At 45.8% G+C, this 22,928-nt stretch overlaps 1 protein-coding gene across 1 annotated transcript; it reads left to right on the top strand.

The window, feature by feature from the left end:
• Positions 1 to 819: 819 nt before the first annotated feature.
• Positions 820 to 12,492, top strand: LOC138847580 (uncharacterized). The gene is made up of 3 exons (XM_070066731.2): positions 820 to 1,555; positions 2,276 to 2,393; positions 9,444 to 12,492. Exons 1-3 carry the CDS (start codon positions 1,244 to 1,246, stop codon positions 11,159 to 11,161), a joined length of 2,148 nt encoding a protein of 715 aa, XP_069922832.1. The 5' UTR covers positions 820 to 1,243; the 3' UTR covers positions 11,162 to 12,492.
• The last annotated feature ends 10,436 nt before the right edge of the window (positions 12,493 to 22,928 follow it).

The raw sequence follows: 22,928 nt of genomic DNA, 5'->3' as shown, positions 1-22,928 counted from the left end.
GTCCAACCACTCCTGGCATTTTCCGCCGCTCAGCCAATGCCAAAACTTGTAAGGAGATAAAGGAGAAGCTGAATTCTGGGGCCCCCGTATCGATGGCTGGAGAGTCAGTGTTCGTGTCTGCATCTGTCTTGACTGTAAGTCTCTTTTACGGATATGTGGTCCACTCCAACATTCAAAGGAATGCCATTGGGCAGGCGCCGCGGCTCAATAGGCTAATCCTCTGCCTGCGGCGCTGGCACACCGGGTTCTAGTCCCATTTGGGGCGCCAGTTCTGTCCCGGTTGCCCCTCTTCCAGGCCAGCTCTCTGCTATGGCCCAGAAGTGCAGTGGACGATGGCCCAAGTGCTTGGGCCCTGCACCCGCATGGCAGACCAGGAGAAGCACCTGGCTCCTGGCTTCAGATCAGCACAGTGCACCGGCCGCAAAGCGCTGGCCGCAGCAGCCGTTGGCGGGTGAACCAACAGAAAAAGGAAGACCTTTCTCTCTGTCTCTCTCTCTGTCCACTCTGCCTGTCAAAAAAAAAAAAAAAAAAGGAATGCCAGCAAGAAACCAAGACACCCGTTACTTCCAGGCACTTGGCCCTGAACCTCATAAAAGCTGCTCATGTAGGTCACAACTGTTGCCTGAACCAAGCCTCAGAAACTCAGGTGGTAGAGGGTGGGAATCCTTGGCGGTAACCATGGCAGGGGGTATCACGGGCTAGAAGGGCATCCATTTATTCATTAGCTGTTCCTTTAGTGGTTGTGGGCCTGCATCAAGAAGATATATATTTTCTAAGAGTGAATTTTCATTCAGGAATTCCTGCGCAACATACCTGACAGCGTGCTGTCCTCAGGCATGCATAGCCAGTGGATGACAGCCATGCAGGGGCGCACTAAACAGCAGAAAGTCCATTCTCTCCAGAGGTAAGACCCCTTGTTCAAGGCTCCACCCTGGGACTTGGGGAAGGTCAAGAGTTATGCAGATGAAGAAAGGAAGAAAAGGAGAAGGAATGTCAGTTCTCAGTAATTCAGATATTCTCCAACCAGGGCTCTTCATGTAGCATACGTGGTTCCACTTCAAGCTCTGCCCCAAGTAGTTGTGTGCCCTTAGTCAAGTGACTTCCCTGCTTTGGATTCCAATGTCCTTTTCCTGCATAGAAGGAGAGTGAGGAGATTCTCTAAGGTTCCAGTTATTAATAGTGCTCTGACAAAATTAGCCAAACAAGGAGAAAAGGCTTAACAAAGTTGTCCCTGCCTCCCAACATGCAAAGACCCACACACATGTGTGCACATACACACACACACACATACACACACACAGAGGAAATTGTGCTTTCTTGGATTGTCCCCCATCCTCTGGGTATCATAACTCATCCACTTGTCAGACTGGTAGCTCAGCTTCCTGAAGGCAATCGCCTGCTGCTAAAGTACCTCTTTGGTGTCCTGGATCACATTGTGGCCAACTCTGAGGAGAACCAGATGACAGCGTTCAACCTCGCTCTGTGTGTTGCACCCAACATGCTGTGGTTGCCCAACCCTAAAAGACCAGAGGATGAGAGCCGGAACATGGGCAAGGTAAGGCATCCACTGCTTCTCTCCTCATTGGCCTCCATAAGGCATCTTTCTATTTACAAACCTTGCCCAGCCCCATGTCAGGAACAGAGCACAGGCTGGGCCTGGGAAGCATCCTGGAAATTCATCACTTACTGTGTGAGTTCTGAAAGTCAGGAGACCTTACTGAGCCATAATTTCTCTCTCTTTCTTTCTCTCTCTCTCTCTCTGAAATGCTCCTTACATTAGCGTTTATCATGGGAAAAAAGAGAATGCAGCTATAAAAGGGCTTTGAAACTCTAAAGTGCCGAACAAGTAAAAAGGAAGATGATTATTTTTGGCTCACCTACCAGATTGTTAATTTCCCGAAGCCAAGAATCCTGCTTTTGTTTCTTTGGCTCCCCAAACCCTCACCTTGCACCAAGCACAGAGCAAGCACCCTGTGCATATTTGACACGTGGAGGGATAATTGTTGTAGAACAAAATGAGCCAACTACTGACTGGCTGTGTGACCTTGGATAAGTCATTTAATTTTCCTGTCTCTCTTTTCATGTCAAATTGGAATAGTAAGAGTGTTTGAAATTTCACACAGCTGCTGAAAAACCCTTTTCTGGTTCTTTTGCCTGGTATCTAAGGGGCTTGGATTTTACCTGAGAGGAGACAAGCGGTCCTTAATTCTTGAGCAGCTCCTCACAGTCGGGCTCCCTTCCAGGCCTATCCTCTGACCACAGGCCTTGCCCTCAGGTGACCCAGCTGGTTCAGTTCCTGATTGAAAATACTCCTGAAATCTTTGGAGAAGATATCCCTGTGCTGTTACTGAGAGCTCAAGCTGAAAGTGCCAGTGGTGCTGAAGATAAACCAGGTAAAAGAGAAGCTCAGTATCCCTCAGGGCCAGGGAACTTTATCTTCAATGCATGGTGCACTGAAAAAATATGCTAGACTGAGATCAAGGAGAGCAGAACTGAGTGCTAACACCAGCTTCATCACTCTACGGTGTTGGGAAAGGCCCTTCTCTCTGCTGAGCCTTTGCTTCTGACATGTGAGCAATTGGGAAAAAGCACAACTACCACCCAAAATGGAATTGCATGGTGATTTGATATGTGGAGGGAATGTGTGTCCCAGAGAAGGCATTTTAGCCCCATCCCTACTCATTTTGCTTCTTCCTAAAGGAAGTGATGAGAAGTGCTGTAACACAGATAAGCAAAGGCATAACTTTGCAAAGGACGCTGCTCCAACAGGCAGGGAAGCATGAGTAGAACAGGCTCTATTTGTTTCTGCTGGGAACTACGGGCAACAGCTGAGGGAGTGCTGGTAGCAGAGTGTCATCAGCTGGTGGTCAGCCCGGGTGCCTCAGAAATGGCTCTTATTTCTGACCATGGCTGGTCCTGGGAGTAGAAAAGGCTATAGAGTTCATCTTCTCAACACATAGACATGCCCACATAAGCACAAACTAAAGCAGCATAGATATCACAGGGAGCAGAGGCTTCAAAAACATCATGGAAAATGAAATCAGAAGATAAGTTTATTTTGGTGCAAAAATGTTTGAAATCCATACACATGAAGGGTCTTAAATATGTTCATGGAAATGTGTATTATGAAAACACTATACAGACATTTCACAAATTTTTCTACCAAAATAAACTTGGATTTTCATTCCACTTTTCCACAGACCTTTTGAGATACACTTGTACGTCCTGAACCATTAAGTCCCATTCCCATTTAACCTATGCCTATTAGAACTTGTAAATTTGCCTTCTCAGCTCAGCTTCTCCCTTTTCTGTGGTCTCATCCTTATGCTGTGATACCCACGCTTGATTTTGCCCTAATAGTCACTATGCTCTACTTCCCTTTCTGGTACATCATTCAGAACATGGTCTGGATTTGAACTCCAGCTCTGAAACCTCCTGAGTATGTTACCTAGGGCAAGTGACATCACCTCACTGAGCCTAGGTATCCTTGTCTGAGAAATTAGGAGAAAGATGCTAATGCTGAGGTGTGAGCATTTTTAATTGAATGAGAATAAAGTAGCTGATGTAGCCTGGGTGCTAGAAGGGGCTTAGTGGAAAGAGAATTGTCTCCTTTCTCCTCCTTTCATGCATGTATCAGATGCTATTCTGAGTGAAGAAGAGAAAGGGTTATCATCACAAGGGCTGGACTTTAGGCTCCCATACCCAGTTATACCACTATCTTTTTTGTGTGTGTATTTTGCTGAACTGAACAAAGGTTAGGGCTTATTGAAAAAGATATACACACAGCTTTGGGAAAAAGCCGACCCTTCAAGGAGTTAGAGCCTATGTCTCACAGACCTATTATTCCAGAGAAGTTTAGAGCTGGGAATTTCCTTAGAGTTTCTAGGAAGAAAGGAAACTTAACTCACCCAGAAAATCAATGGTTAGTTCCAGTGCCCAGGAAGTGCCATCTCCCTCCAGGGAGACCATGACCCTGTCCCTCAGTGTCTTTATCTCTTCCTCACTTCTTCCTCCCACAGACTTGGAATGTATTATGTCTCATGATTTATGGGATGCACTTAGCTCTGTGCGGTTGGCCTAGCCCACAAAGCAGAGGTCATGGTGGGACGGGGGCATACTGGAACCCAAGAAAGAGAGAGATATTAATAGTGCTTGGAGGCTTGCTTAGCAGTGTGGGCAGGACCTGAAACATGCTTTTGCCTGCCTATACCCAGTATATCACTGAACCCAATACCCTGGTTCTGACAAAATCTCATGGTTTACTCCTCCAGTTCTGATGCCACCCTCACTTGGACTCCACATACCTTTCATATGATTGCCTCTGTGGCAACTACTATAGCACCACAAGTTCCTAGACAAGGGCTTGGATTCCATGCTTCTCCAGAAGGTGGCCCACATTAAGTTATCTGGGGATGTCCACAGAGAGCAATATTACCTGTCAACCTCCTCAGTCCCTTTTACCTTCCTAATTAACCCCCAGACAGCTCTTGTTCCTAGTGGTCTGGGCCATCTTTCGTCATCTCTATGGCTATACTTACCTTGCTCTTCAAGTTAGACATACCAACCAGGGTCAATGTCTCATCTTCTCAGTTCTGTCAAGCATGCCATCCATCTGAGAGGGACCAGCAACTATTATTGTTCCCAGGGCCTACCTGCCTTTGAAACTGTAACTGTGTCCTGAGGAAGCTGAAGATGGTATCAGTCCCACAGTGAGAAGACTATGGAAGCCTAGAGTATGCTGAGCACCCACACATCCACTAAATAGAAGTAGTGAAGAACTAAAAGAATATTTTTGAAGGGGCTTCTGTAACCAAGTCACCTGACTGTAGTTGATTAGCCCAGAAGGACACCCAGAAAGCAGCAGAAAACCCATCTGGAGATGCCTGAGAAATTAATCAAAACAGGGACTGCTTTTGAAGTAGAATGCCTGGACAAGGAAGGACATAACTGCACTCAGAACACTTGCTGTTTGGCCCCTGGGTAGGGGAAGGTTAGGATCAAGACTTAGATGCCCTGAAGAACCAAGCACTCACTCTCAGATGATGTAGTGTGCTATAGACAAGACAGGCCTCTGGAGCCTACAGATGTGACTCCCAAAATGGAGTCGTGTGACTCTGAGCCAACAGTGACATCCCTAGCCTTCCTTAATAGTATTTTCTATACTACTGTCCACATGAACTGGATCAAGAGTGCTTCCAGCATGTGTGCTTTTTCTTACTTAAGTCAATCCCTGCTCTCATCCCTGTTGTGGAGAGCCAGATGATTCTTGATTTAGTCCAGTACTAGTGAGACCCTAAGGTATCAGGTAGCCGAAACCTTTCATGAAACCCAAGGTACTATGAATGAAATTGTCATCTGATAAGAAGGAGGAATGAGGGCCATAGAAGGAGAAGCGGAAATGATGCAGAGAACAGATCAGGAGCCAATAACATTGGTGCTTGGTTCAGTTGGGTTGCTGCCTCAGTTTGGATCTTTGCTGCAAAACTAGAATTCTTTTGAGCTATTTCAGAAGTTTTTGAGGTCTCACTGTTTCTTCCTGGTTTCTGGGACTTGCATCGAATAATGATGGCAAAGTGACTTCCTCCATAATGACTGGAAGTTTCTGGTAGAAAGGGCGTCTCTCCAGGAGTACTTGAATTTAGAGGGATGAATCAGGAAAAATATCCTTAATCTCTCTTTTGGCTATACAGGGAGAGGTAAGGAGGGCATTTTCAGAAGCCAGAAGGAGTGTCTGAGGGATTTGGGTAAGTAATGGAAATGACAGAGAAGGTGATAACAGAAGAGATCCTTGTAATGTGGAAAACAGGAGAAGAAAGGACATAAGGCCTATTGAATCTCCTTCATGTAAAAGCCTCCCATAAGGGCTTCCCTGAGCCCAACTAAATGTGAGAGCACAAAGAGGAGGGGGGTACCTTACTCTTTGCTGTGAACAAGGAAGCCAAGCTATTGGGATATTAGGTATGAAGCCAGAAGCGATAAAGAGACCCAGAGAGAAGATAGAAAAGATCAGAGAGACAGCCTTGAAGACACATTGTTCCCATAGCCATCAAAATAATGAACAAACAGAGAATTGAGGCTAGAATTCCAGTCATTACACATGCTGAGGCTCACAAACACAAAGAACCCTGGTTCTTTGTGGGCCCAATAAATAGCAAATAAGCCCTTATTAGCCTTCCTCCTACTCCTCCCAGCCAGTAGAAGCCAATACATTGTACTACACATATTCCTGAAAAACAGCCAAGGATCACTGGCAACAGAGGCTTAAAATTTCAGATCATCTGAATCTCCCTCTTTCCATTGGTCATTCGAAGGTAAATATCTTCTGTGGGTTATTGCATAGAATTAATAGTAAAAAATTATCCACCAGTGTGCTAGGTGGCTCTGCATCTGCTGTCCCAATGTGCTCTTATCATTTATATTTTCTGAGACAGCATGTTTTGCAAAGACTGAATGTCACTAACAAAATATTTACCCTGTGATGGGAGACTGGTGAGAGGTCATGAGGATGCAATGCAAACACAGCCTCAGGCTCCAGCACCAGGGCCTCTCCCATTTTATCCATTGTTCTCCCCCATACCCATGCCAATACTCAAAGTTAGTTCACTGCTGTACTTTCATAGTTCTCTCTTCCTACTACACTGTGGCTCTGCCCTCTGTTTCCTAGAAATTTCTCAGTTTTTACCAACATCCAGTGTGAATGCCAGTGTTACCTGGAGATCATATCAGAAATATCTTTACTTTTTTTGTTTACTTGTAAACAACTCTCTTCTTATTGGAATTGAAGTTTGCTCATCTGGAGATTGTGAATAATAATCTCCATCTTGCCACCATATATGAGTAGTGAGAGTTGAGTTCTAGAAAAGAAACACTTGTTAAAATCTATCCATGATGGGTCAAGTATCAAGGGTGTAGAAATAAAACAACCATTTTCTTTGCTCTGAGAAAGCTATCAGTTTGATTGGAGGATTAAACGAAAGACAACCAAGAAGGCAAAATGTTGTGGAGGTTGACTGGGTCAGGCTTCTGAAAGCTTCAGAAGTTTCTAGAAAGGAGTGAAAGTCAAAAACCAGTAGAAGCTACTGCTAGGAAGATATCTTCACTTCCTGACTCTCAAGCAATTTCTTTTAAGATTTATGTTATTTATTTGAAAGACAGAGTTACAGAGAGAGGCAGAGCCAGAGAGAGAAAGGTCTTCCATCCTCTGGTTCACTCCCCAAACGGCTGCCATGGCAGAGGCTGGGCTGATCTGAGGCCAGGAGCCAGGAGCTTCTTCTGGGTCTCCCATGTGGGTGCAGGGACCCAAGGACTCAGGCCATCCTCTGCTACTTTCCCAGCTGCATTAGCAGGGAGCTGGATCAGAAATGGAGCAGCTGGGACTAAAACTGGTGCCCATGTGAGATGCCAATGCTGCAGGCCGGGGCTTTAACCTGCTGTGCCACAGTGCCGGCCCCTCCCCAATTTCAAAACAGGTTCCCTTCACTGCAAGTCCTCTCACTGCTGGGAGGTTGGGTGGGGGTTAAGCAAACTCAGGTAGTATCTGAGGTCCACTATTTTAGGCATTCAAGCTTTGGCCTATTCATTGGGGAATCTGGAAGGTCAGGCTGCCCATAGTCTTGATCATATCTAACTGACAGGCAAGGTGATCTATAGTGAAAAAGCAGTGGGGCAGGAGGAAACCACTGAACTGAGGAGATGGGTACTAGATCTAGCTCTGTCTCTAAAGCAATATAAGCACCTCTGGGCTTGTATCACCAGTTAGCAGGGCAACTTGAGCCATAGCTCATGGTTTTTTTTTTAAAGATGTATTTATTTATTTGAAAGAGTTACACATAGAGAGAAGGAGAGGCAGAGAGAGAGAGAGAGAGGTCTTCCATCCACTGGTTCACTCCCCAGTTGGCCGCAACGACTGGAGCTGTGCCGATCGGAAGCCAGGAGCCAGGAGCCTCCTCCAGGTCTCTCATGTGGGTGCAGGGGCCCAAATGACTTGGGGCATCTACTGCTTTCCCAGGCCACAGCAGAAAGCTGAATTGGAAGTGGAGCAGCCGGGACCTGAACCAGTGCCCATACGGGATGCCGGCACCTCAGGCCAGGGCTTTAACCCACTGTGCCACAGCGCTGGCCCCAGCTCATGGTTTTTAACTGTACTCTCATTACCCTGAGCTCCTCAGAAGTACTTTATGCACAGTGAGGGGCCATAGGAAGGTAGGCAGGTGACTCCATGGGTTGGAATCTTCAACCTTAATAACTCTGCTTTGCATTGCTTGCTTTCTTTCTTTTCTCTTTCTTTTCTCTCTCTTTCTTTCTCTCTCTCTCGTTCGTTCGTTCTTTCTTTCTTTCTTTCTTTCTTTCTTTTTGACAGGCAGAGTTAGTGAGAGAGAGAGACAGAGAGAAAGGTCTTCCCTCCACTGGCTCACTCCCCAAATGGCTGCTACGGCCGGCGCGCTGCGCTGATCCAAAGCCAGGAGCCAGGTGCTTTCTGCTGGTCTCCCACGCGGGTGCAGGGGCCCAAGCACTTGGGCCATCCTCCACTGCCTTCCTGGGTCACAGCAGAGAGCTGGACTGGAAGAGGAGCAACTGGGACAAAATCCGGTGCCCCAACCGGGACTAGAACCTGGGGTGCTGGCGCCGCAAGGCGGAGGATTAGCCTAGTGAGCCGTGGTGCTGGCCTGCATTGCTTTCTTAGGCATCTGTGTGTAATGTTGTTGGAAGCAAAGCTTCTGAGGCTATACTATGACTACTGATGATACTTACTTTGGCTTTACTGTGCTATGGGTTTAATGTGCAAACTTAAGTGAATTCAACAACCATTCCAGGCTTTTTGGCTATCATTTCCTCTTCACAGACTGGATGGGTGGGCCCACACCTGTGAACTCCTACCTCTCTGCCACTCAGGACCCTATCATCATTTTCTCTCTACTAGGATTTATGTTTGGGAAGATTTTGTCTCCCAACGAAGCTATATTTATTTGTAATCCAATTTTCCACTGTTTCATTACTCAAAGACATATAACTGCCAGTCAGAGCCTCTGATCAGCATAAGATAACCTGTGCTTCCTAGACAAAAAAGAATTATTATTTGAATGAAGCTGTGGTGCAGTCTTATTGTGGGCAAATGTACAATTTCCGCTTCTTACAATATTGGAAATTGCTCCCCACCCCCTACTGCTCTTAGATGTCTGGGTTGGCATCCACAACAGGGGAAGCATTGGTTTCTAAGATCCCCTTCTAGCTTAGCTATGCCTGGGAGTACTAAGAGAATAATAGATAGGAGTCTGGAGGAAGGATTTACTGCTGCATGCACTGGGGCAAATGGTGGCAAAGACTATGCAGGCAAAGCCTGCACCACCTTTCTTGTTGGAGAAGCCATTGTGGCTCCTCTGTTGCTTCCCATCTGCTGCTTCCTCCTTCTCACTAACCCATTCTGCCTGAATCTTTATTTGCAGTGCTGAAGACCATAAAAGGATTTTATGAGTTTCAGTTTCAGAAGGATGGAGACAAAGAAGCAGAAGCCCAGAAGGAGGTTGAAGAGGAGGCCTTGTCTGTCCTGGAAGAGACACAGACCAAACCTGCCCAGGGGAAGATCAAGAATCAGGCCCAGTCCACAGAAGCACAGACTGAACTTGCCCAGGAAAAAGCCAAAGGACGAATACAGCCTGTGAAAGCACAGGTTGAACCAGTTGATGCAAAGGCCATGCTGGCCCAGGTGCAGGCCAAGCTGGCCAAGGCAAAGGTGCAGCCAGCCAAGGCAAAGGCCAAGGCAAAATCCAAGATGACTGTGGCACTAGCTGAACCACTTGAGGTGCAGGCAAAGTCACCCAAGGCAAGAGTCAAGCTGGCTCTGGCACTTCCTGAACTGCCTGAGGTACCTACCAAATCGCCCAAGGCAAAAGTCAAACTGGGCCTGGCACTGACTGAACCAGTTAAAGCACAGGCAAGGCCACCAAAGATAAAGACCAAGATAGCCCTGACACTGGCTGAACCAGCTGAGACACAACCTGAGTCAACCAAGGTGCAAGCTGAGCACACTGGGGTACGTTCTGAACTGTTGGAGGTACAAGCTGAAGCACAGGGCGAAGCAGACGAGGAGCAGGCTAAAGAGCCTGATGAGCAAGCCTGGAAAGCTAAGGAGCAAGAAGAAGAGCAGACTGAGGCACACGTGGAATCTGCCAAGAAGCAAGCAGAACCTGCTGGAGCACAGGCCAAACCAGCCCAGGAGCCGGCTAAGGAACAGGTAATAACACAGGATGAACCAGCTGAGAAGCACCCTGAACCTGCCAAGCAGCACACCAAACCAACTGAGAAGCAATCCCAAACTGCCAATGAACAGGCTGAGGTGCAGGCCGTGCAATCTGGGATGCAAAATGAACTCACTGAGGTCTGTTCTGTACCATCCCAGGTGCAGGCTGAGGCACAAGTCAAACTACCTGAAGTGCAGAAAGAAGTACAGGATGAGCCAGCCAAAGAGCAAATTGAGGCACAGGCCACACCAGGTCAGGAGCAGGTTGAGGTGCAGGCAGAAGCAGCTAAGGAGCAGGTGGATGCATGCAAGGAACAGGCCAAGCCAGCCAAAGATCCAGCCAAACCATGCAGGGAAGAAGCTGAGCCAGAGGAGGTGCAGGCAGAGGTGCAGGTTAAGATGAGTGAAGTTCCAAAAAAGAAGCAGGCTGAAGCAGCCAAGATTCAGGGTGAAGCAGATATGGTACAGACTGAGTTGGGTCAGGCACAGGCCAAGTCCACTAAAGAACAAGCCAAAGAGCTTGAAGCCCAAGTCAAGCCAGCTGATGTACAGCATAAACTGGGTGAACCATCCAAGGTACAGGCTGTGCCAGCGAGCACTGCCCTCTCACCATCAGAATGCATGGTTCGCCCCAAGGAATCAAGCCAAGCACGAAAACACAAACATTTACATTGTTCTCACCCCCCAGGTCAGGGCAAAAATGAGCATCTCGTCATTAGAGATGAGTCTGAGGCACCAAATAGTCTCCTCCAAGAAGAGGTAGATGAAACAGGCCAAGGAGCCCTCGCAGGCACCTGCTCAGAAAGCAGAGCAAGAGAGAGCCCAAGTCGATGCCTGCGTTCAGGGTTTGCCTTGTTCCGCTCTGCTACCCAATGGTGGCCTTCTAAGCGATCTAAAATCACAGCTGACCATAAGGACCTTTAGAGGGGCTAACAGTCCATTTTCTCCTTAGAATGAGTAGCTTGGGGGAGAGCCCCATCATAGTCTACTCCCACTACCTAAATAATTTAGGAGGGCTAAAACAACCATTTTACTCCAATCTTCCTTTGAATTTCATCCTTTTCCCTCCACACTGCCTTCTGTCCCCCAGTGCCCCACTTATATTACCATTTACATTCCCCAGCCACCTGCCCACTCACTCCCTACCTACCCAATCCAGGAAATTTGGGATTATCCTTCATGAACACCTGGAGCACACCCTTGTCTTTATTGGTTGTCATCTTCCCCCAAGTGGCTGATGACATTTAACTTCAGTGATTTGGTCAAACCAATGCAAGGAATGAGAATAGGAAAGAAACAGAAGTCATTTTCCCCTCTTGTGACCTCTTTCCCCCAAAACCTATCATCACCCCAAAACCACTTTGAACTTCCCAGGGACCCTTTACCACATATGTAACCTGAACTTCAAAGAAATCCATTCTGATTCACATCTCATTTTCATGACTTTATATATATTTAAAAAATCAATCAACTCCTCTCAAGTACCCTTTCCTGTTAGCTCACTTTCCATGGTCAGCTCAGGAACCAGTACAGGTGCACTCTCCTCACAAATGAGACCTCACTTGTCCCAAAATGAGCCTGACCAGTGCTCTCAAGGATTTTGATATATTGATACCCCTTTTGACAATTTAAACATCAAGGGGGTCCCCATCATTTGATCTTCACCAATAGGTCCTGTTGATGCTACCTCCTACATATCTCTTCTATCAGCCCTTTCCTCCCTGACCCTACAGTCTTCTTTCTGGCCCTCACTGTCTGTCCTCTAAATAATTGCTACAGCCTACTCACTGGCTGCCTGGACCCTTCTCTGTGTCATGGTTGTCTACATTGGCATCAGAGAATCCATCCAGAAACTTGCAATTGGCTAAAGTCCATACTTCTTCATATTTCAAGCTTCCTCTACCTCATTTCAGACTTCCAAGATACTAGATCTTTTATCCATACATACCTCCGCTCATCCAGTTCCCAACTGCCACTCCACCACTCAATTCCTCCTCTTGATAAAAAACAAATATTTTTTCCTCTGTCAAGTGTTATCTCTACTGTGAAACTTTTCTGTACCAGAGTTAGCCACCATCACACTCAATCTCCAGCTGTGTTATTTACCCCTAGAATAGAAGTTGTTCTGTGGTATTAAATGAATCGAGTGTGTGTTTTGTTCCCTTGATCTTTATTTATTGTGATCACCTAATTTATCTGTGAACTCCCAGTACCCAATGTTGTGGGCATGTAGAATAATTCAATAAATGTGTGTGCATAATGAAGGACTCTGTGTCGATCTTGAAGACCAACGGGGCTAGTGGACACTACAGGAAGGGGGCTCTTTGCTAGTAGGTCGTTCTGGGAGTGGAGAAAGATGATTTAAAGTACAACGTTCTATGGTGGGACCCCAGTACCATTTGTTATCTGCATGTATAAGTAAAATAATTACCACCTTCCCAATCATCTTCCCTCGTGGTTGGGAATTCCAGCCCTATCCGTCTGTCCCCGCACTTCCACACAAAAGAAGCCCACTATACAAGATTGCACATAGGAGTGGGAGGAGTTGTTACTTTTCTGCCAGTGCTGAGGCCATAGCTAAGATACAATGAAACTACATTGGGTGGGGGGAGAGGAAGGAAACCAGGCCTTCAATAGACCATTATCTCAAGAAGACTGAAAGCCCTTTTGTGCTGCCACTCCTGGCCTCTTTTCTTTTCTTTTTAAAAATTTATTTATTTTATTCGAAAGGCAGTTGTAGAGAGAGGGGGAAAGAAAGAGACCGAGATCTTCCATTCATTGTTTCACTCCCCAAATGGCTGCAATGGCTGGAGTTGGGTGCATCTGAAGCCAAGAGCTTCTTCCAGATCTCGCATGTGGGTGCAGGGACCCAAGCACTTGGACTATCCTCTGCTGCTTTCCCAGGCCATTAGCAGTGAGCAAGATCAGAAGTGGAGCAGCTAGGACTCAAACCAGTGCCCAAATGGGATGCTGGTGCCACAGGCAGAGGCTTAACCTACTATGCCATGGTATTGGTCCCTCCTGGCCTCTTTTCTAGCTCTCCAAACTCCTATATCCCTGCTTTCTTTGAGGTGCCCCACTCAGTCCTTCCCCGAGCCTAGGCCATTGTATGGAAAATTCTAATAATGGTCACAAAAGACATCAATGGTGGAACTGGCATTTTGGCACTGCATATTGGAGTGCTGGCTGGAGTCCCAGCTGCTCTGCTTCCAATCCAGCTTCCTGTTATTGTGCCTAGGAAGGCAGCAGAAGATTGTCCAAATACTTGGGCATTGCCACCAATGTAGGAGACCTACATGGAGTTCATTGCTCTTGGTTTATGCTTGGCCCAGACCTGACTGTTGCAGCCATTTGGGGAGTGAACCAAGAATGGAGAATGGATGTTCCCTCTCCCCTCTCCCCCTCCCCCCTCCCCTCTCCCCTCTCCCTCTCTCCCTTCTGTCACTCTGCCTTTCAATTACATGAATAAATAATTTTATTATTTATTTGAAAGGCAGAGATAGAGGAGGAGAGAGAGAGAGAGAAAGTTCTTGCATCCACTCGTTCACTCCCTAAATGGCTGCAATGGCTGGGGCTGGGTCAGGCCAAAGCCAGGAACCTCTTCCTATGTAGGTACAGGTTACCAAGGACTTGAGCCATCTTCCTCTGCTTTCCCAGGCCATCATCAAAGAGCTGGATCACAAGTGGAGCAGCTGGGACTCGAAATGTCACCCATATGGGATTCCAGCCCTGCAGGTGGAGGCACAGGCCCCCACAAACAAATCTTTAAAAAGAAAAAAGATGATCAAGTGTGTCTGGTAGAATCTACTGTTTACGGATTGTCTTTAACATTGGTTAAACCATAATACAATATATTATTCTGTAAAGAGAACTTGCCTTGAAGTCCCATTTCCAGTCTACTCACTTTATTTGAAGTTGTCATGATTCCCTGGCCTTCAATGAGCCTCCCTTTTACCATTTGCTAGATGGTAAGAAAAGAAAACCCCTACCTGATGATCTCATGTGACTGCTACAATTAGAAACATTCCATGACAGCCCTAAAATCTGCAAAAATCTTATCACAATATCCTCCAAGTGGCTCTGTCTGTCGAGGTCTCCTGCAGTTTGACTAAGCTTAAGCATAAAGGTATTGTGGACCTTCCACAGAGAAGTCTACTCAAACCACTGGGCTTCCCTTCTCTAATATTAATGACGCCCCCCCCCCAAAAAAAAGAAAAAGATGGGCCTAGAGTGTACAAGGATCTTTGGGGATTCATTGGATGGGCAGAGGGAGTATTCAACTCACCCTGGATTCTGGCATCCTTCTGGAATGACTGTCTTCTGGCAAAGAATCTCACCAATTGCAGTTTGATGGGCAAATGGACCACAAACAGTCATAGCCCCTGTGCCTGGGCTACAGTACCGCATTGGTCAGATTTTCATTACTACCACTGAATATCTGAGACAAGTTACTTATGGAGGAAAGAAACATTCATTTAGCCTCGGGTTTTGGGAGGTTCAAGTCCAAATTGGGCAGCCCCATTGGTTGGGTATCTGATGAGGGCAGCAGATGAAATGGTGAGGTGTGCATAGAGGAAGAATCACATGAAGAGTCAGGAATCAGAGTGGTTGGGCCCAATTCAGCTTTTATAATTAATCCTCTCATGAGAACTACCTTCCAAGGACATCGCCCCTATGACTTAAGCAGGCTCACCTCCTAAATAGCATGATTGTAGAATGCTTCCACCCTCTTACTATCATTTTTTATAAATGTTTTAAAATTTATTTGAAAGTCAGAGTTACAGAGAGAAGAGAGGCAGAGAGAAGAGAGAAGAGAGAAGAGAGAGAGAGAGAGAGAGAGAGAGAGAGAGAGAGAGAGGTCTTCCATCTACTGGTTCACTCCTCAGATGGTCCCAGATGGCTGCACCGATCCAAAGCCAGGAGCCAGGAGCTTCTTCCAGGTCTCCCACACAGGTGTAGGGGCCCAAGGACTTGGGCCATCTTCTGCTTTCCCAGGCCATAGCATAGAGCTGGATCAGAAGTGGAGCAGCTGGGTATTGAACCGGCACCCATATGGGATGCCGGTGCTTGAGGCCAGGGCATTAACCTGCTGCGCCACAGCACCGGCCCCATTCTTACTATCATTAATTTGCAATTTGATGTTTAAAGTCTTGAGTTTGAGAGCCAAACCTTGTTCAAACCACATCAGGGGGCTGGCGTCATGGCTCACTTGGTTAATCCTCCGCCTGTGGCGCCAGCATCCCATATAGGAGCCGGGTTCTAGTCCCGGTTGTTCCTCTTCCAGTCCAGCTCTCTGCTGTGGCCCGGTAGGGCAGTGGAGGATGGCCCAAGTTCTTGCATGCCTGCACCATCATGGGAGACCAGGAGGAAGCACCTGGCTCCTGGCTTCGGATCGGCGCAGCGCCAGCCGTAGCAGCCGTTTGGGGAGTGAACCAACGGAAGGAAGACCTTTCTCTCTGTCTCTCTCTCTCTCTCTCTCTCTCACTGTTTATGACTCTACCTGTCAAATAAAAAAAAAACACACACACACACATCAGGCACCATTGAACAACATACTGATGGAGCTGATTCACCTGTCTGGATTCTGCCTTCCTATTGTGGCAAAGGATTATGGGTTCCCTAGCAGAACCCTACTTCTACAATGAGAAGCCTGGCTCATTTTGTTCACCTAGGGAGTGAGACTTAAAATATGCATGCCTAGAGAGAGAGAAAGGGTCAGACAGAGACTAAGATTGAAGTTGCTGCTCCCCTGTGGGGGAATTCTCCCCCAGGAAGTCTGCAGACCACAGGTATTTCCAGAACACTGTCCCCACAGCTTTAAGAACAGTACTTTGGTTTTAAGGAGGGATTGGCCATTGTCCCAATCAGTGGACTAGTTGCTGGGAAGGACCTTAGAGTTCAGTTGGTCCAAGTTCTCTATTTCACAGAAGAGAAAGAAGGCCCAGAGTGGACAGGTCATTTGTGTCTAGTTACACGTGTCGACACCTTTTAGTTCCAGAGGCAGAGCTAGGTCTAAAAACCAACTGGCTTGCATGTAGGCTTCTAGCCCAGAGTATCTTCTTCAGGACAGGAAGGTGGACTGTAATTAACAAAATTCTGACTGATAGTACTGCACAGTAGTTTAAGACAGTTTCCAAGCAAGGGTGTCTCGGCTAGTGGCTGGAGCACAAGTTACGGTATCTATGTCCCACACTGGAGTGCTTGGGTCCAAAACTTAGCTCCAGCTCCTGACTGCAGCTTTCTGCTGATGTGAACCCTGAGAGGCAGTGGCTCAAGTGGTTGGGCTCCTGCCACACATGCGGAAGATCCGGACTCAGTTCAAGGCTACTCTCTCTTTTTTAAAAAAAAGATTTATTTATTAATTTAGAGGTGCAGTCACAGTCAGTGCTGGCCCCAGTTCCTGCTCTTTGGCCCAGTTCATCCCAGACCATTGTGGACATTTGGGGAGTGAACCATCAGATGGAATATGGAATATCTCTCTCTCTCTCTCTCCACCTCTCTCCCTCTCTCTCCAGCCCTCCCCCATCTCTCAAATAAATAAATAAATAAATTTTTATGAGCATACAGGTCCCAAAGCCATCTTGTTTCTAGTCAAATCTTTGTTTTGAAGCTGCATGAGTTTTAGCATGCTACTTATTCTCTCAGTTTCTTTATCTTGTAAATGGATCTAAAATTAATACCTACTATCTAGGATTGTCATAAGGATCCAATGAGATGATATATTTAAGAAGTATCAAGGGCCGGCGCTGTGGCATAGCTGGTAAAACTACCGCCGGCAGTGCCAGCATCCCGTATGGGCACCAGTTCGAGTCCCGGCTGCTCCACTTCTGATCTAGCTCTCTGCTGTGGCCTGGGATAGCAGTAGAAGATGGCCCAAGTCCTTGGGTCCTTGCACCCACATGGGAGACCCAGAAGAAGCTCCTGGCTTCGGATTGTCACAGCTCCGGCCATTGCGGCCAACTGGGGAGGGAACCAGTGGATGGAAGACCTTTCTTTCTCTCTGCCTCTCCTTCTCTCTGTGTGTAACTCTTTCAAGTAAATAAATAAATCTTAAAAAAAAAAAAAAAGAAGGATTGGAGCTGGTGTTGTGGCATAGCAGGTTAAGCTGCCACCTGTGACACTGGCTTCCCATATGCGTATCAGTTTATGTCCTAGCTGCTCCATTTCTGATCCAGCTCTCTGCTGAAGTGCCTGGAAAAGCAGTAGAAGATGGCCCAAGCACTTGGGCCCCTGAACTTATATGGAAGACCCAGATGAAGCTCCTGGCTCCTGTCTAGGGCCTGGCCCAGCCCTAGTCGTTGAGGCCATCTGGGGAGTTAACCAATAGATGGAAGACCTCTCCCCCCACCAACTCCGACTTTCAAATAAATAAATAAATCTTTTAAAAAGCTATTAAAGAGCCCATGACACAGAGAAGACACTCAATGACACATTTTTTCTGTATTTTTTCATTTTTTTAAAAAAAGATTTATTTATTTATTTGAAAGTTACAGAGAGAGGAGGAGGAGAGACAGAGAGAAACAGAGATCTTCCATCTGCTCATTCACTCCCCAAATGGCCATAACAGCCAGGGCTGGGCCAGGCCAAAGCCAGGAAACAGGAGCTTCTTCTGGGTCTCCTATGTGGATGGCAGGGTCCCAGGTACTTGGGCCATCATTACCTGCTTTCCCAGACCATTAGCAGGGAGCTTGATCAGAAATAGGGGAGCCACTGGGGCCGACGCTGTGGCACAGTGAGTTAAAGCCACAGCCTGCAGTGCCGACATCCCATATGGGCACCAATTCAAGTCCCAGCTGCTCCACTTCTGATCCAGCTCTCTGCTATGGCCTGGGAAAGCAGCGGAAGATGGCCCACATCCTTGGGCCCCTGCACCCGCATGGAAGACCAGGAAGAAGCACCTGGCTCTTGGCTTCAGATCGGCTCAGCTCTGGCTGTTGCAGTCATTTGGGGAGTGAACCAGCAGATGAAGACCTCTCTCTTTCTCTGGCTCTACCTCTCTCTATAACTCTGTCTTTCAAATAAATAAAATAGATCTTTAAAAAAAGAAAAAGTAGAGCAGCCTGGACTTGAACTGTTGCCTAAATATGATGCTTACAATGCAGGTGGTGGCTTAACCCATTATGCCACAACACCAGCCCCTCAATGACCCTTTAGGCAATATTTACTGGCCAACACAGTGATGCTCATTTCCCTTCAAATGGAGAAAGGTGGAAGAAACTCAACACAGCTGAGGGAAGACTTGAAGCTTCAACATTGTCACTGATGTGGTCTTGGATATGGGCTCCTTCATTTCGCTGTGTCTCTGCTCCTCATCTGTAACATGAAGGTACTAATAAAAAGGAATACTGGGGGGCTGTTGTGACAACACTTTGGTGAACAGAAAGGCATACACAAGGGTGAGGTGGGGAATGGCTGGAATTGATAGAGTAGCTGAAAGTAGGGAACATATTCAGCATGGGATAATGCAGACGTGGGGCGGCTAAACCAAGGTTATCTTTTCCATAGAGTGGAAAAGTATAAGGATATATATATATATATATATAAAATGTCCCTGGCTCAGAACAGGAAAGTGTGTTGAAAAACTTCACAAGGCCACTTCCATTCCTGTCATTGGCCCCTGCTACAGTCTACTGCTCTCTTCAATGGTTCTCTCAAACTCCCAGTGGCTAGGCTATATAGTGCAACTGTCTCCTTATCCTACTCTCCTTCCCTTGACACTCCCCTACTCCCACTGCTACTCACAGCCATGCCCTCCTCACCTTCCCCGCTACTTTATGTAGGCCATGCCCTTACCAACCCTTGCCTAGATTATTATGCCCGGCCTCTCATGCTCCCATATTCCCTACTGGCTCAAAAAGAGCTCTCTACATAATAGGAGTCAAAATGAGAGGCAAAAAATGAAAGGCCATTTGAATAAATGAGGAAAATTTCCCAATAATTTAGAAGAGTTCTCAGATGAATAGGAATCAGGAATCCCCTTGCTTTTAAAAACTCAAATTTAAAAACATCAAAAAACAAAGAGAACAATCTGAAAGCTATCTGAGGAAGGAGAAGCTCATCTTCAGGGGAATCAGATTCAACTCAAATTTCTCACTAGGAATATTGGACACAAGAATTACAGCTTATGTGGCACATTGCATATATTAACTCAGTCCTCCAGCAGGTCTATTAATTAAGTACTACTATCATTCATTTTGCAAATGGAAAGACAGAGACACAATAAATAACTTACTAGCAATTACACATCCAGTAAATGGCACTCAGGACTTAAATCCAGGCAGTCAAAAAACCCATCCCTCTTCCCAGTAAAGACAGCAGGGACCAAATGGAGAGCCCTATTCTCCACTCTCCACCCAGTGTCAGCATAGAAGCCCAGGTAACCTCTGTCTGTCCCCAAAAATGGCACCAGCATACAGGAACTGGGAAGTCCTATCTCTTGTTTCCCATTCAGTGGCAAAAGATAGGCTCAGGTAAATATTTTTCTCTCATGCCAGCTGTGCCAATAGACAGAAGTCCATTTCCTGTCCCCCACCTGGTAGTTGTCGCTCCCCCTCTTCGTGGAGGAACGACACAGGACCCTGCACTGTTCTTTTGTCTGCTCGGCCCTTCCCGGGTTTGCTGCTGGTTCTTCCCGGGTTGGCTGCCGACCCTCCACCTCCGTGGAGGGGCAGGGCCCCCTGCCACTTTCCCCACTTCCGCAGGGGAGTGGCACACCGCCGGTCGGCTCTCTCAGGGGCTGCTCAGGTGTTCCTTCAGATAGATGTTCCTGGTGCATGTTGGCTCTCTCCTCCTTTATAGTCCTCTTCCACCAATCCCAACTCTGCTACCCACACGCCGAGTACGCTGCTCTCCTCCAATCAGGAGCAGGTCCTGCTGTTTATTGGTTGAACTGGAGGCAGCTGCATAGAAGCTATTTCCTCCTCTCCCAGCGCCATATTGTGGGAGAGCAGATGCATAGAATAAGTCTTAATTCGAGTAACTTAGTCTAGTCCGAGTTGCTCCCCGCAGTAGTAGTAGAGGACCTAGGGAATTTGGACTCTCTCTCTACTCAGTAGTGGCAGGCAGTGACCCTCACTCTTGCAAGTAGAAAGAACATAGGAAAGTAGGAAATTAGGGAGATGGAGAAGAGAATTTTGTAAACCTATATAATTATATATATACATATACAATATTAAGCAGATATCTGACAGATTTCAGTATGAAACAGAGCAAAATCAACATCCAAAACATTGGAGAACTGAAGGAAGGTAAGGAACTTCACAGATTTTCACAGGGTCTTCTGAGTATCAAACAAACTAAACAGACCCAAAGAAGACTATAGGGGCTCTATCATCTATGTCATCATTAAAAACAGTTCACAATTGTAGGCCAGAATCTATGCTCTAACAAGCTAAGCAAGTCAACTGCCTACCAAAACAGAAGATTTAAATAAAATCGAGGGACCAGCATTCTGGCTCAGTGGATTGAACCACCATTTGCAATGCCAGCATCCCATATCTAAGTTCTGGTTTGTGTCCCTTCTACTCCACTTGTGATCCAGCTTCCTGCTAGAATGCCTGGGAATGTAGTGGATGATGTACTTTGTGCCCTTGGCACATGGGAGACAGAGATGGAGCTCTTGGCTCTTGGCTTTGGCCTGGCCCAAACCTGACTGTTGCAACCTTTTAGGAAGTAAACCAGTGAATGGAAGATATTCTCTCTCTCTCTCTCTCTCTCTCTCTCCCCCCCTCTCTCTGTAACTCTGCTTTTCAAATAAATATTTTTAAAAATTTTAAAATATTTTAAATTTTAAAATATTTAAATTTTTTTTAAAAATTCATTAGCAAACAATTATGAATTCTCTTGAAAAAAATTAGAAAACCTTAGTAAATTATAATAAAAAGCAACTAAATGGAAATTCTGGGACTAGAAAATCTGGGAAAAAATAATAAATAATAAGGAGGCTGAATCTAAAACCTCCCATCTAAGAAAAGCCCAGGACCTAATTGCTTGACTGCAGAATTTTACCAAACTTTTTTAAAGATTTATCTATTTATTTGAAAGTCAGAGTTACACAGAGAGAGGAGAGGCAGAGAGAGAGAGAGGTTTTCCATCTGATGGTTCACTCCCCAACTGGCTGCAATGGCCAGAGCGGCACCAGTCGGAAGCCAGGAGCCAGGAGCCAGGAGCTTCTTCCAGGTCTCCCACGTGGGTACAGGGACCCAAGGACTTGGGCCATCTTCTACTGCTTTCCCAGGCCACAGCAGAGAGCTGGCAGAGATATGTTTTGCTATATGTATGCATTATATAATATCCAATAAGATAAATATGTTTATCCTTTCAAGCGTTTAACATTTCTTTATAGAGGAAGCATCCAAAATCCCACCTTCTAGATATTTAAATAGAGAAATATACAGTACATTATCTGCATCCACCCAACTGTGAAATACAACCCCAGAACTTCTCCGAATTTAGCTATGACCTACTGTCTACCAATTAACCTTTCCCCAACCCTCCCTCCCTGCCCATGGTAACCATTATCATATTTTTAACTTCTTTGAGATCATCTATTTTTTAGATTCCACATATGAGTGAGATCATGTGATATTCATGTTCAGGTACTTGGCCTATTTCAATTAATATAATGACCTCCAGGTCCATCCATGCTTTTTTGCTTTTATTTTTTTGTTTTTCAGATTTTTTTTTTTTTGCAAACAACATTCCATCTTTTTATGGCTGAATAATATCCCATTGTGTATATGTACCAGATTTTCATTATTCATAGGTAGATGGGTCATCAAAGAAGGAGGTACCTTTCTCTGAAGGGAGGAGAGAACTTCCACTTTGACCATGGCCTTGTCTAAATATGATCAGAGTCACTGAACTCAGGGGGCTTCCATAGCCTTGGCAGCTCATGACAAGAGCCTAGGGTGATTACTGGGGCCATAAACAAGAGTGTCAATTCGTTAAGTCAACAACAGGAGTCACTGTGCACTTACTCCTCATGTAGGATCTTTGTCCTTAGTGTGCTGTACACAAGCATGCGCAGTTGTTTATATATCACTTAGTCCTCAATAATTCTCTTTTTAAAAACATTTTATTGAAATACAGTATACATACCAAGAAATGCACATAAATGTATAGATAAGTGAGTTTTTTAATCTGATCAAACTCTTAACCAACTCCCAAAATTAAGAACAGAGTATTACTATACCCCAAGAGTCCTCACTATACTATTCCCCACCCCCGTTTCTTTTTTTAACATGTGAAAGAGCAGTACATTGTCATTTATGTGGTATGATGCAGTGAAGCACTATTTACAACTATATAGCAAATGATACAACATTCACACAAGTTTGGTACTCTCTCCATATTGGCTACCACAAATAAGAGAGCACGTGATACTTGTCTTTCTGTGTCTGGCTTATTTCACTTAGCAAAATGATCTCCAGTTGCATTCATTTTGTTGCAAATATCAGAATTTCCTTTTTCATGGTTGTGTAATAGTCCTTGTGTACATACACCACATTTTCATTATCCAGTCATTAGTCAATGGATATCTGGGTTGATTCCATATCTTAGTTATTGTGAATTAAGCTGCAATAAATATGGGAGTACAAATAACTCTTTCATATACTGACTTCAATTCTTCTCGGTAAATTCCCAGGAGTGGGATGGCTGGGTCATATAGTAGATCTATTTTCAGATTTCT

The sequence above is a fragment of the Oryctolagus cuniculus genome, chromosome X, assembly GCF_051225735.1.
Source record: "Oryctolagus cuniculus isolate XC-2025 breed Fujian yellow rabbit chromosome X, ASM5122573v1, whole genome shotgun sequence".
Lineage (NCBI taxonomy): Eukaryota > Metazoa > Chordata > Mammalia > Lagomorpha > Leporidae > Oryctolagus > Oryctolagus cuniculus.
The sequence above is the reverse complement of the archived record's forward strand: the minus strand, read 5'-3'. Positions and strand labels throughout refer to the sequence as shown.

Coding starts and splice junctions, on each gene's coding strand:
- LOC138847580 (XM_070066731.2), top strand. CDS start 1,244: ATGCAAAGACCCACACACATGTGTGCACATACACACACACACACATAC. Junction 1,556..2,275: donor AGAGCCGGAACATGGGCAAG/GTAAGGCATCCA, acceptor CCTTGCCCTCAG/GTGACCCAGCTGGTTCAGTT. Junction 2,394..9,443: donor TGGTGCTGAAGATAAACCAG/GTAAAAGAGAAG, acceptor CTTTATTTGCAG/TGCTGAAGACCATAAAAGGA.